We start from the raw sequence: 14,364 nt of genomic DNA, 5'->3' as shown, positions 1-14,364 counted from the left end.
TAGCTTATTTTACCAGGGCAACGACGCAGTAGAGTCGGGAAATGGAAATGTGATATCCAATCAACATCACCTTAATAAGGATTAGTGGTGGCAGATTATGATAAGCCGACATCGAGCGTAGAAAGAGCTTGAACATGAACTTTTTTTAAACTCCATCGAGCACGGTGATTCCATAATAGGCGTTGAGCAAGTTGAGAAGTAATCAATTGCTCTCTGAGGTCAGCACAGTTAATAAAGAGTTTATTAATTTCAAAGGGAGAGTTTTGTTTAATTGTTATTATTTGGGCATTATTGTGGCCGATAGATTGGACAGAGTATGGCTCAAACATTTATGTCTCTCAATTGTTAAATATTGCGTTTACCAATATTTTGGATGGAAGTCAAATTTTTTATACGACGGCCATGTTGATGGAATAGAGCAATATTACGCATAAAAAACGATATAGAAGATATATGCGCATTGGGTTTAAATTATATTACGAGATTGGACATATTATTGAAGTATTGAAGATATTTTTTACTGATTTAATTGAAATTAGATAACAGATGATTTAAAGTTGTTATAATAAACATAATTTTGGTTCTTGGTGACTGTACAGTTTTTAAATTTATATTATTCATAAACCTATTAACTCAATGTTAAATACTGTGACAATATTTGATTTTAGTTAAATTTTGGGAAATGTTCTAGACGCCGGATCAAACACATGATCAATAACAAAAGTCGGTGAAGTCTGAATATTATAAGTTCTGAAGATTGTTTTTTCTTTATGTGGCACAACATCACTCTAGTGGGACAAGTCCTCCCTCTGAAGAGAGTTACTGTGACCGAAAGACGGTATATTATAGATCAACCGTTGTATTACCGGAGGATGCCAGACACGAGATTCAATACCACACCTGTGGTGTGGTGTTTCCTCACGCTACTACTGCATCCTAGAAGATTTATTGTTTCAAAAAATAAAAATGAAAAAATAGGGTAAAAAGTCTCGTAAACCCTTAACGAGGTAGGCGTGACCAACAAGATCGTTACGTCAAGAAGAAGAAAAAGAAGAAGAAGAAGAAATAGAAAAAAGAAGAAATTAAAAGTAGTATAAAATTAGTTGTTTAGGTTGAGTTCTGTTGGTAATAAAAAAATTTAGACAACATGTTTGATCAAAAAGTTACAAAAATAATAGAAATTAAAACTCTAAGTTTCTAGAAAACTTAACGTTTCCACAAAAATAAAGTAGGCTATAGAATCATGCTTCATAGGAGAACACTTTTTTATTCGGAAGCTCTTGCTTTAACGATGTTCCATGGTAGTTAAGCAAAGCATACACTGTATTTCGATGTTTCCATATAAAAGCAGCCGATTGAGGACCAGGGTGTCGATATCGACAACTATAAAACATTTAACATATGTTAAACATTGCAAGCTCAATGAATACAGTGGGTTTAAGTGGACGTGTAATGTTAGACGCCTCAACTATAGTAAAGCTTGGCCTGCCGGACAAGAGCAGTTCCTGTGGGCCAGTGCCGGAAACATGTGTAAACTAAACTTTTTCTTTATGCCCCAAGACTGCACGCTACAGCGATCCTGAATGATTGAGTCATCTAAGGCACGGGTTGACTAGGCTGTTGGCAAAGGTTTTCCCAAATCAAATAACTCGGAACGGAACGAAAGCAACAACAATAGTTTCAACCACAACCCGACAACAACATTAAGCGGTCGTATGTGAAACCCGAACATAACTGTTCACTCTGCGGACACGTTCCCTTCTGCCGGAAGAATGCCGAGCTACGTTTTGCTGCCGATAAGTTGGTGAAGCCAGAGGATGTATCCTTAAATGGACCCAACGCCCGACGTTATGCTCGCATTTGCGGTGGTCGGTTCATGTGGTTAGCTTTTGCTAGCGTGTCGAATTCGTTTTACTTTAATCGTTCTAGGGGGAATATTGCACTATCTACGCATAAGTACAAATTAGGATTTTGTGTCACACGATGGTTAAGGTCCGTCTAGGAATGGAAAAGAATGTTTGCATAAAGAGCTCCACTGTGAACAATTTCATTAAGTCAAGCCAGTTTTGATCATAAACTATTATCACCCTTATAAAATAAATTCTTGACATACTAAGTTTTTCAAATTGAAATAATTCATTTAGTTTATTTTATTTATTTTCATGAAACATAATAATAATGATGATAAATTTCCTCTTGTTTGTTGCATAACATCGGAAAGGATTTGTAAATAATAACTTATCAATGATATCATATTCTAACAACCAACTAAAGGGGGCACTGCAGAATAGGTTTGTTCTACTCTAGCGTAAAATATGCAACCTCAATCTATTTCGGAAATATTGACCAAGCAATACATGCTTTTTTGCATTCTTCTAAATAAGCTATTTGAGAATTTTTTATTACAGCTATTTGATTTTTTTTTGTCATTTAACACGTTGGGATTAAGTTGGGATCTCAACGGGTGGGGAACATGTTTTTAGTTTAATTTGGCAATTTCAAAATATGTAACATGGCATACGAGTCTGATATGTTCATTACAGGGTCTGATATACCCTACTCGAATTTAAAGACTTTACGTAAACATTTTAAAGACAAGTCGGAATAAAGCAAATTATGCGTGGGACCATCTCAGGTTTTATCATAGTTTAAGGTATAAATACCTTTTGCTATTAAGCAGACATTCATCAAATACCTCAAAATCTTAATTACTCAATACTGAAAAGAATTGTTTCAATAGGCCTTGCATTTTGATTTTGGAGACAAAAACTAAAATATTCCCATCCGAGGGTAATAAGCACCGGCTTATTTCGGGCAGAATTCACCGGTATAAATTGAAGACTAAATACTTCTTCTTCTTCTTGGTGTAACGACCGTCTTGGTAATGCCTGTCCCGGTTAAGAGCTTACAAGACTTTTTCCCTTTGTGTACGTGGATAGTGAGTCTTCTCGTACAGGGGATGGTACGGTTGGATTTACATTCTATTGGAGTTATTATTCAGGTACAAATATGAGTTTCCTTCATGTACTCAATATTGGCCCTGGAGCACGGAATAAAATCATAGCTATAGCTTACTAATAGCTGCATTTGATCACAAAAATCATAAATATTAGAATGATGTGCATGATTCATTCGGTAGAATCTCAATTATTCACGGTCGGATTATCCGCTTTGCGGATTAATAAGCATTGAGGGTATGATTTGATATAAACCGCTGGAGGGGATCTCTTCTAAAGTTTGACTGGTATAATCATGAAATAAAAAAAAGGTTGAACATGATGAAGATGTGTGTACAGTTTGCTTCACCGTTAAATGCAGAGCTCCAAACCAATTGAATTGCTGCTCATGAAATAAAAAACGGTTGAACATGATGAAGATGTGCTTACAGTTTGCTTCACCGTTAAATGCAGAGCTCGGAACCAATTGGATTATTGCTCTTATTTAAAGCATGCTATCGCATTTGTGAGAAGAGAACCGTTTGCGAATGCATATGCGCAGCTAGTATGTTCATAGTTCTTCACAATCACCGCAGATTGATTGAAAGGATGATGAATGTCGGTGGTTCCGTACAACCGCGCGTGTTCGGTGTAATTTAATTTGATAAGCGACTGCTTGAAAAAGGATGAATCCCCATCTCACTTTCCAGTGCGACGATGTGAAACGTGAGGTTGGCAATATCAACTTGTTCTAACACGGAACAGGTTACGGCTGGAAGCTTTCCGACCTTTATGCTCCAGCGTTGGGCACGTTTGAATGGATATGATAAGCATAACGACTTCGGGTCGACATTTTAAGTGCCGACAAATTGCGGCACAGGACTTTGCTCAGTCGGTCAACAGGAGTCCATTGATGAGGCGAGACGACGAGTGTTGCTCGGAAAAGCCGGCAATTACGAAACGGTAGTGGAATTATAATGTATGATTTTCTAATTCATCAGCCCATGCGACGTAGGTTCGTGGTGAAGGACTACAAAGTGGAGGGAATAGATATACCGTAGCCTTCATCATAAAATGGGTTGAATGGGACAAAAACATTGAAGGGCGAGTTAGCGCCCCACCAGAACCAGATTTATGTACATTCTCAGCCAAATCTTTGATCCAACAAAACTGTCAACGTGAAGCGACCAAAAGCGGTGTGTTGCCGAATAGCAGAATTTTGATAAATGATGAATCTTTGCGCCTGAGTGGGTTGTAGGAAAGTAACTTTTGTTTGGTCATCAACTACGTGGGTGGAACTCCAAGGTTAGTGAGGTTTTCCCTTACTTTTCAAACCATCAGATTCTGTGGTGTTCTTGTGAGAAACCCAAATGTCATTCGTCTGAGCAGAAAAGGTCGTAGGTTAGTACGATTTGCGATTTGTTATTGTTGAAAACTACACGAATTTTGAGTACACTTGCACGAGTGAACTGAAATTTTCGTGCCCTTTCATTTCTCTGCGAAAAGGTAATTTTTACATTGCTGCCCGCTTATATACCCCTCGGTTTGAATCGTTTTCGAATTTTTGAAATATTAGGATACTTTCAATAACGTTTGCTACTCCAGCTTCTGACGGCAGCTTTCATGCTGTTGCTGTGTTTTGCAAAAGTCAAAAGTAAAATGCAACGGATAAATGGAGTATTTGTTTGGGATGTTATTATTCTTTTGAATTTTTTTTTTCGATGTTACAAACGCATTGATATTTCATTTTAATGTTTTTTTTATAGCTGTTGGACTGAGTCATGAAAGGACGAATCATTCCGCAGACCGTTGAACCCAGTGGTATATGGTTATTACTGGGTTTTTCAAATGTTTCTGCTAAATTTCAAACGAAAAATGATTCCGAAATTCTAAGCAATTCTTGCAGCAATACATGTGGTAAACTGATGAAACATCCGCTTTGAACACCTTTTGGGCTAAGAATAACCTCTCCAAAGGCACCTGCAGCGCCCGGAAATCGAGCCGGTTCAATCGCGTGTTCTGCGATGCACAATGGCTTATACCATCCAACTCAGAAATCACGCAGGAAGCGGATAGACTCGCTAGCATCCGTATTTCCGGTGGCCCGTTATCAGTGTCGTACGATATTCAGTTCCATGGAACCATTTGAATCCGGTGTTCCACACCAGAATGGATTTCACTGCGATGTGGAATGAGAAATGCAGATTAATTCTATTTCGCTCGTGACACCACGCTACAACCGAAATTCCAACCGCCGGAAGTCTATGCTGAACAATGGTGCAACGGTGATGAACCGGAGGCAGCCCAGTTAGGAAAATTTTCTACATTTTCTAATGCACATATGCAACGCCGAGCAAGATGCTCTTCTATTCGGTTACGTTTTAATGTAAATCACAAAGGTATGTTTTTGATGGGAAAGAACAATTTCTCATACACGCTTCTTCTACAGCAAAATTAGGCATGCTGCAAAACCAGTGCATAATTTATCTTTCAGCGAACTAGAATGTCGCAGCGGGTCTGAATGAAAGTCATAAGAAAATCAACGTTTGCGGCAAAATGAAATATGGCGCATACTGCACACACATTGTGAAATAGTAATGAAGTATTGATTGAGCAAAATGAATTTTAAATTTGTGTTGATTTTAGTTATGAAGAAGGGAAGGTGTATTTTATTCCATTCTGGTGAAAATAATGATTAACTGCAAATTAAGTAGCAGCCAGACAAAAGGTGGCTCTCGTGATTGAGTAAGGCATTACAGGACTAAGATTAGAATGATAATATTATCAATGACCCTGCTAGTAATTGTGTAACATTAAAATGTTGTTTTCAATTTAACCAATGTGCAATAACAGAATCTTTGAAAGCAATGACTTTTAAAGTGATAAAAAGTACAGTACTAACCTGTAAAATTTAATTGATTATTTGCTAGAATGCTAGGCCCTAGCAGTATTCTGAATGATTAATCGATTAATTTTATCTTGAGCTAATCGGTATCACAAGACCTATTAGAATTCTATTCTATTCTCTACGATAGGATCAGTAAGTCAATTGACCACATTAAGTAAGGTTACCACACATTCAGGTTAATTGTAGGTTGGTTGAAAGCGTCTACTTTATTAAAGTTATAAATATATACAGACGGGTTAGTAAAGATCACAATTTCCAACACAATTCTTCGCCACTCATGAAGGCTCTCTACGCAACGGAAATAGTTTCATAGGGGTACGAATGATTGAACAGGGAGGAAAAGAATTATGATCAACTTTCATCGAAACTTGACCTACAGTAGTTCGCGTCTAGCGGAGTTGTTATGAATGATCCACTAGAAACAGAAATAGCCCCGCTAGTGCTTGACGAAGAAGTTTTATCACTCGTCGTAAAGTTACAGCTTTGCGGTTGCCATCACAGTCCAATAAGCAACCACGTCGAGTTGGAAATAAATTTTAAAAAAATGAGAGAGGTATTGAGGTCACAACGTTTCAGATTAAGAATATTCACTTATTTGGAAATGTTCAGTGCAATGGAGTTTAATGAAAATTCTGATAAAACAAATACGTTAACGATAATTTAATACTTTTAGTTTACATTTTCATAGCGTGATTTATGTTGTCTACTAATCTATATATATTTATAATAGATTACCCCGACTGTTTTATTAACTTATTTTATCTTTACAAACATAAGTCATGTTTTTAAAGCAAAGGATAGTCAAATTGATTTTTCAAATGAACCATGAATTAAGGCATGTATCCTTCTTAGAATTTATCTTAGTCTTAGTATCAATTTAAAATGTTAAAAGAAGTCTATAAAACCTCCATACTACCAAGAAATCCAACTGAAAAACGATGCCTTGGAAATGTTGCTGTGTTGTTGTTCCCATATCCCATTCAAGCTAGCGTGTGATTAGCAATATTCATAACGGCAGAACTGAGTGTGTTACACGTGTATCAAAAGAACGTGTACCAGCCAGGGGTTCCGACTATGGAGGAATCGCACACAGGTCCTGTTTCAGTGACACCGCGTATGTTAATTTTGTAAATCACTTTCGACACCAATCCGTAACCGATCAACATACCACAAATGTAAATTTTTCGACATGGTCGTTGTAAACAATGTGCGATATTACATTGCGAACAGAATAGTTTTCCACCCAGCACGCATGTGAAGAATGAAACAGATAAAGAAAAAGTCATAGCAATACTAATCCTTAAATACCAATGAGGGGAAAATTACAATTCCTACTATACGAGACAGCTCGAGACAATAAGCCAGTTAAAAAAAATAGAATTTTAAACGAAACATTGTAAACCAATTGTCGTTACTGTTCGATACAATTTAAGGAATGATAACACCATGTGGGTTGTTGATCAATATGCAATAAAAACATTCATTAGCAAAACTGAGGTAGTTCCTGTACGAGAGCCAACTCAAGTTTGCATGCAGTTGTAAGGCTTCGTTCGATAAAGGGAACAACAGTTCCAGAATTAATTTGCACTACTAAACTAAACGACCGTCTCGTATCGCTAGTAGTATGCATATGTTGGTAAGATGTCTTATTTTAGCCGTGCAAAAGTGTGACGGAATTTCAGTAGGTGCTAGTTTGCTGGACTGCTTAGAAGTGCCTCCCGGGACTGGAGGATGCGTTAAAGTCGCGCGATCAGACGTTGGTCGCCGTACGGGAAGTGAACGGGTCGAAAGATTCAGTAACTGGACAAAAGAAACTACACCAACGCACGTGGTAAGATTTTTACTGCAATTCAAGTTCAATGTCAACCGAGTGAGCGTACCGCATGAACTTGGTGGTTACTGAGCAAGGACTATTACAAGAAGTCATCGATCGCGATCCTTCGTGCAATCATTACTTTCACTTCGTCGTGTGGCGCAACCTTTTAATGAACGCAGCTTGTCCGAGGGCCTTGGAGTTGGCGTTGTCCATGAGTTTCAGGCCAAAAGGCTGGAGCCCAGCAGCGCATGCAGGATAAAAGGTATATAACTAGGTGTCGCCGGTAGTTTGAAGGTTTAGTGTGGCGACCGCAGTGGATCCGTAACGATCGCAGACGAGTTGCCGTTGATCGCAGTGTGCAGTGCAATCGCAAGGAGCAATCAATCGTTCTTGCAAGTGCGAGTGCAATATAAAAAAGCGAGCTAGTAAAACTTTCCGTGCACTATCCTTGAGGTGTTGTTAACTACAATGGCAGCACAGTCGGAGATCAATTATGAATCCGTGACGGATTTCTACACCAACAGCGATGTGTTTATAACGGGCGGGACGGGTTTCGTTGGGAAAGTGTTGATCGAAAAACTGCTACGATCCTGTCCGGACATTGGGCGCATTTTTGTTCTGATGCGCGGCAAGCGTGGTAAATCGATTGAGGCCCGGGTGGACGAACTCGTCAGTTGCCATGTGAGTAGTGTTGTCTTTCACACGAACACCAGCAAATTCAATAACGTTTGTTACACTTTTGTTGTTTATCGCTCGTTTAATCATTTGTGCTACATCGAAGTTGTTCGATCGTCTGCGGAAGGAAAATGGTTCTGCACTGGGCAAGGTGGTCCCAGTGTTCGGTGATATTACCCAGCCTCGACTGGGCATGTACACGGAGGACATCGAGCGGCTCAGTGGGGTCACGGTGGCGTTCCATTTGGCAGCCAGTGTGCGTTTCGACGACCCGCTCCAGGATGCCATCAAAAACAACATCTGCTCGACGTACGAGCTGTTCGAGATGCTCAAATCGACGGCCACAGCACTACGTGCCGTGGTGCACGTTTCGACGGCTTACAGCAATCCCGAAAATCAGTACGTCGAGGAAAAGGTGACTCTTCGGAATGCATATCTAATACCACCCGGCAAGTGCACTACTAAACAACTATCGTTGTGTTGCAAATAATTATTCTAGCTCTACCCACCGAAGTACGATTGGCGGACGCTCGTACAAGCCGTGGACCGGTATGAACCGCAAACGCTCGATGCCCTCATGAAGAAGTAAGATTTTGCCACGTTGAAGTTGGAGTTTGAGCAAACTTTGTCTGAGGCAGAAGCTTATTATTTTCCGTTTCCGTGCGACAGGCTTTCTCAGAACTCTCCAAACACCTACACTTACACCAAGGGACTAGCGGAGCAAGTCTGTAACGACTATCGGAGCGAAATTCCGCTGGCCATCGTGCGGCCATCGGTGGTCCTGTTTACCATCCAGGAACCGATGGTCGGATGGGTGGACAACTTCAATGGACCGACGGGAATGATGGTCAGTGCCGGGTTGGGCATCACCCGGACAGCATACCTGCCGCCAAAGAATCGCATCAACGGCATTCCGGTGGATGTTGTAGCGAAAACTATCATTCTTGCGGCCTGGAAACGGGGCACCATCGACCAGCAGATCAGCACCAGTCCGCTGCCCGTCTATAACAGTGCGGTAACGTACGAGCAGTCCATGGAGTACAAGGAAATGCTGGACCGAGGCAAGGAGTACCTGTACGAAGTACCCTTCAGTCGCATGTTGTGGGTTCCTGGCGGAGCTCCAACGGACTGGCTAATTATATACTACCTAAAAGTAAGTAAAACATTTATTGCGTTGGTGAGTCATATCTATTTTTTGTAAACTATAAATCAAACATTTATTTGGGGTCAAGAACTTTACACTGTTTGTGAATAGTTCAATGCGACAGTTCGTAAAACAGAATTTCGGTTTGTAGTTTTTGCATTAATAATAATTATTATTATTGACAATAATATTTATTTATTTTGACGCAACAATGAGATTTTTAGGAGTACCATCTAATTTTTTAATGGATAGCAAATAGATTGCATGAAACTAGCTATGAAAACATTTATTTGTGAACAAGAGTTCATCGTAATCGAAATTGGTGTACTTTGTTGATTGAACAAAACTTTTGAGAAACATTTTAGACAATTTGTTTGTGATAGCTAGGCCTTCAAATTTCAACTTTTTAAAAAAATCATTAACTTAGTTCGACTTAATTTTTTGATAAAATGTTTAATGGAAGTATTCTAAATATCGTTTCCATTACTATAATAAGCGCTTGCCTCTGCTTGGGAATTGTGCGTTGTCAGCCTTATTGTTTAATATTAAGAGTGGATTAAAAACTAACTGCTTAATGTTTAAATAACTTGTTTCGCTTGCAGCTATTTTTGACCATGGTTCTACCGGCATTTTTATTAGATCTAGTAATAAAAGCCGCAGGGCAGAAACCTTTGTGAGTATCAACCATTCGTTCGCAATCATTGATCACATTGGTTATTTACAATGTATCGCTTTGCTTCTCTTACCGTTAGCTTAATGAAACTGCAATCCAAAATTCACGGATCGGAAGTCGTGTTACGATATTTCGTCCGAAATGAGTGGGAGTTTGATACGAAGCAGACAAACAATTTAATCGACATTCTTGATGCGAAGGACCGGTAAGTTTACTGCGCAGCTGTTGTAGCTCCCAACCCGCGTTCAATCTTCCCATTTCCACAGGAAAACCTTTGGATGGTACATGCCAAAGTCGCTAACGGGGACATACTTGGAGAGTGCATACATCCCCATCAGACGCTACCTAATGAAAGACTCCGACGAGACGATTCCCTACGCCAAACGAAAGCTAGCACGTCTGATACTTGCCGAACGTATCATTCAACTTATTGTGTGCGGCCTAATGGTCGTAGGCATTTGGAGGACAGCATATTCTGGAAGTTTGTAGTGCTGAAATAAACATTACGAGACGTTCCGCTTTTTGTTTTCCAAATTGTTAGTCGTTTATTGTCAACGGAAACGAAGACTACCTCAGATGTAAAACCTTTATGCAACGGCAGGAATTCGTTCTTCTAAGGGATTGTCGTGGAAGAGCGTACAGGGAAGTAAATGAACACCTTCCTGACATTACACGCATGGCAGTTGAATGATCTTTGTCGCCAAATACTGCACAATGCCCGCGCGGTATGTGACGTGATCAAATAACTCAGGGACGCGAGCTTACACCGGTACGCTTTGTTTATTACCTTGCCCCGTAGGTCGTGGACCAAGGACCCAGCCCAAGAGGGAACCATTACAGTGCACCGACCTTCATTCTTCAACTTGATGGAATGAAGATTGCGTGAAAAACACACAATCCTTTCACCATTCACCTTGGTCAGGGATTGGTGCACTTTGCACAATGCTGCAGTGCCACGCTGCGTTTCTTTTTTTTTTGGTTTTCCTTTTTGGATTTTGTTGGAAGTGCACTCTCGGATTGCTCGTGACCGAGTTGGTTGCTCCTAGGAAGTGTTGCTTCCGGGATGGATGGATGCAATGCTATTCGATGTGCCCGAAGCAAAAATAAACTTGGTCAACCATAAGCCAACGGTATTTAATGATTACGTTAAATTAAACTCGAAGTTACAATGAAGTGTGGGATTCTACCAGATATTTATTTTATTTGCCGGTATTGTACGAATAGTGATAATCCTTTTTTAATATTATTGATGATGATAAAGCATATACACTGTACCCATAAAGTCAGTACACAGCAGGCTAAAAAAGAAACAAAGGCCATTTACTTTGAGAGGAACAATTATTTTGAAAAAGTAAAAATGAGGGATTGTTTCTGGCACTATCCTCTTCATTTTGATGTAATGTGGCCCCGACACGAATTTGGGTTTATGAGATATGATCAAAATAGTGCCACAGCACCCTAAACACGCACCTAAAAAGTGAGTACACAGCAGAATGTTTCATCATGTTTTATATTGTACTTTGCTTTTGCGTGGTATTTTAGTAGTTGTTTGGGGTTTTATGACATAAAATGAGAACGTTTTAATCAGTTCAACAGTGATTGATAACAAATTCACTTCTGTTTTGGTCCGTAATGGTCAGCAAAGGAACTCCTTTGCAGAAGAGGGCATATATCATCCGATTACGTAAAAATGAAGGAAAACAGTACAATGAACTTGCTATTTTTTTGAACTGGAACATAAATACAGTAGTAAGAGTGGTTTAGCGATGTAAAATGGTTAGCCTTCTTGAAAATTTATCAAGAATCGGTCATTTTACCGTCACACCGAATCGGATGAGGCGTACTTTATGGGTACAGTGTACGCTTATGAACAATGAAGGATAATTAATACGTTAACTATTTAGTAAAGCACATAAACAAGAGCTATGATATAAATATCAATGAACGGAACAAATTCCGGTATAAAAAGATTGGATTCCAATTGTGGGCTGCGGAACATTATTAAACACAGGTTAGTATCAAAATAATATTAAATGTAAAGAGTGGCTAGAAATAAATAGCTTAGGTATGTCAGCTATAATGCATAGTTAATATAATGCATTTAACATTTTTAACATCGTGAAAGCTCATTTCAATGAAGCAAGCTACTATCAACACGTATCATGAAAATATTTTGTACCTAACACAATGACATGTTTAAAAAATCCTTACTTCTCATTACTGACACGACGCCATCCTTTCTTTTATCAGGAACGCGTTTGAAGTATTTTGAAAAAGCATTGCTTTTTTTAAATAACATACTACATGGATTTCTTCACTTTCTACACTCCGTATGCCTGAGTGTCTACATTATGAAAATGTGAATATTATTTAAATGTTTAAAAATATTAACTGAGAAAATATTGTGTAAAAGCATTCTTCATTTTTTCGCCATCGTTTCACTTAGTCGGCGATTTCAGTTAGATATGGAAGAAATGAAGATCGGCTTGGAATTAAGAAGAAGAGAAGAATGTATGAATAAAAGCCTAGAAAAAGCGTTTGCGATCAAAACTGTTTTCAGAAAGCAATTTAAAAGTTCAATATCTCCAAAATGTTCAAGTTGGTTTTCGTTTCGAAACAAATTACTGCAACTAATTTCGAAGCATAATTTGCTGCACTAGCATCTCTGAAATGGGCGGTCAAATGAACAGCTTTTAAACGTGTTGCGACGGCTATTAAAGTAGTCTTTTAGTGCCAAATATGTTCTACTGAAAATGAGCACCTAGAATATGTATTTCCAGAATATGTAGATATTTATAATTGCTGCACAACTATAGGTATTTATAATTGCTGCAACAACTATTGCTGGAAAAACATTAAAATGTAATGGTTTGAACCAGTTTGACTGAAATCGATCGTAGCGTTTGCATTAAAAAAAGAGACAAACTTTTTCGGCGATAAGAAAAACGTAAACCAATCTAATTGAATGAAGTAAACTTTATTGTAGAGTTACATCTTTTTAATACTTTAAAAAAATATTCCGTCGACCAGTGAGGCTGCCTTACGGTTCTTGGCCGAAACATTAGCCATAGCCGACAAAACCAGTTATGTAGGGATGTTTTTCAGTTGTAGTGTGGCATACCTGATCAAATACTGTTCCGTTTGGGCTTTAAAGTGCTGGAATAGATACTACCATTAAGAGTTGTGAATGTTTTTTTTCGATTGGTTGCAGTTGAGAGGCATAAGGAGAAACATATATTATATTTGACCGGTTCACCTTCTCGGATGATCTTTGGGCATGATTTATTGTGGCCAGATATGCCTAAATCTCTGGATCGTACTCTTTATGATGTTTTCTGATAAATTTGCAAAATTCTGAAAAGTATTGTACACTATACACTTCACCATACAGGAGGTCTGCGACAATCGAGCGGTAGCGCCGGTTAGAAAATCGGCCCATGAGCGCTAGAACTCACCACCACGACGGCGTGGGTTCGAATCCCAACCGAAACCGGATCCTCCCCTGTACGAGAGGACTGACTATCCACGTACACACAGAGTAAAAGTCTCGTAAAGCCCTTAACGGGTAAGCATGACTAACAAGGTCGTTACGCCAAGAAGAAGATTATGCACTTCTCCATACGTCGGAAGTCTTGACAGAAAGAACAGCGAATTTGTGCATAGGTTTCCCGCTGATTCAGCCACGATATGGCGTTCTATGGAAGTTAAGAGACCCCAAAACATTTTAAATATACTGTAACAAGCTTCAAAAGCAACATAACGTACCAGGTTTTGTTACCACTCACCTTCGTCTAGCTTCGATTAATACAACATCCATGATGATCACAATGTCGCGATTTTCCAAAACCGTGTTTGACAGGACCTTCGAGCCGTTTTGTTTGAGTAACTGGACTCGATCGATCCACCTGTATAACAATGTCCATCGTTTCTAAATTGTTTTTAACTATAAGGCCAGTTGATGCGACCTTCCAACCCAAAGAACGATTACGGCCTCTGACCAAATAGTCAAAAATCCAAATCAGCTGAGTTTGGCGGACAGGAAATGTCTCACAACATCGAACAAGCTCGTTACGCGATAAAGCTGGATGTTCCTACATATAATCAAACGTAGTTGGTTTCATGTTATGGCCACGACGAATTCAATTTAAATGATAAAATTGTCAAACTTGTTCTGAATTTAAAAGAAATGATACTCTCTTATTTCATTAGTTT

General features: G+C 39.0%; 1 protein-coding gene across 1 annotated transcript; it reads left to right on the top strand.

Moving 5' to 3' along the window:
• Positions 1 to 8,128: 8,128 nt before the first annotated feature.
• On the top strand, positions 8,129 to 10,665 carry LOC131263264 (putative fatty acyl-CoA reductase CG5065). The gene is made up of 7 exons (XM_058265434.1): positions 8,129 to 8,341; positions 8,442 to 8,750; positions 8,835 to 8,920; positions 9,005 to 9,488; positions 10,082 to 10,152; positions 10,232 to 10,357; positions 10,419 to 10,665. Exons 1-7 carry the CDS (start codon positions 8,129 to 8,131, stop codon positions 10,639 to 10,641), a joined length of 1,512 nt encoding a protein of 503 aa, XP_058121417.1. The 3' UTR covers positions 10,642 to 10,665.
• Positions 10,666 to 14,364: the final 3,699 nt, after the last annotated feature.

The sequence above is a fragment of the Anopheles coustani genome, chromosome 2 (assembly GCF_943734705.1).
Source record: "Anopheles coustani chromosome 2, idAnoCousDA_361_x.2, whole genome shotgun sequence".
NCBI lineage: Eukaryota > Metazoa > Arthropoda > Insecta > Diptera > Culicidae > Anopheles > Anopheles coustani.
Note: the sequence above shows the minus strand (reverse complement) of the source record. Positions and strands in the feature narration are given on the sequence as shown.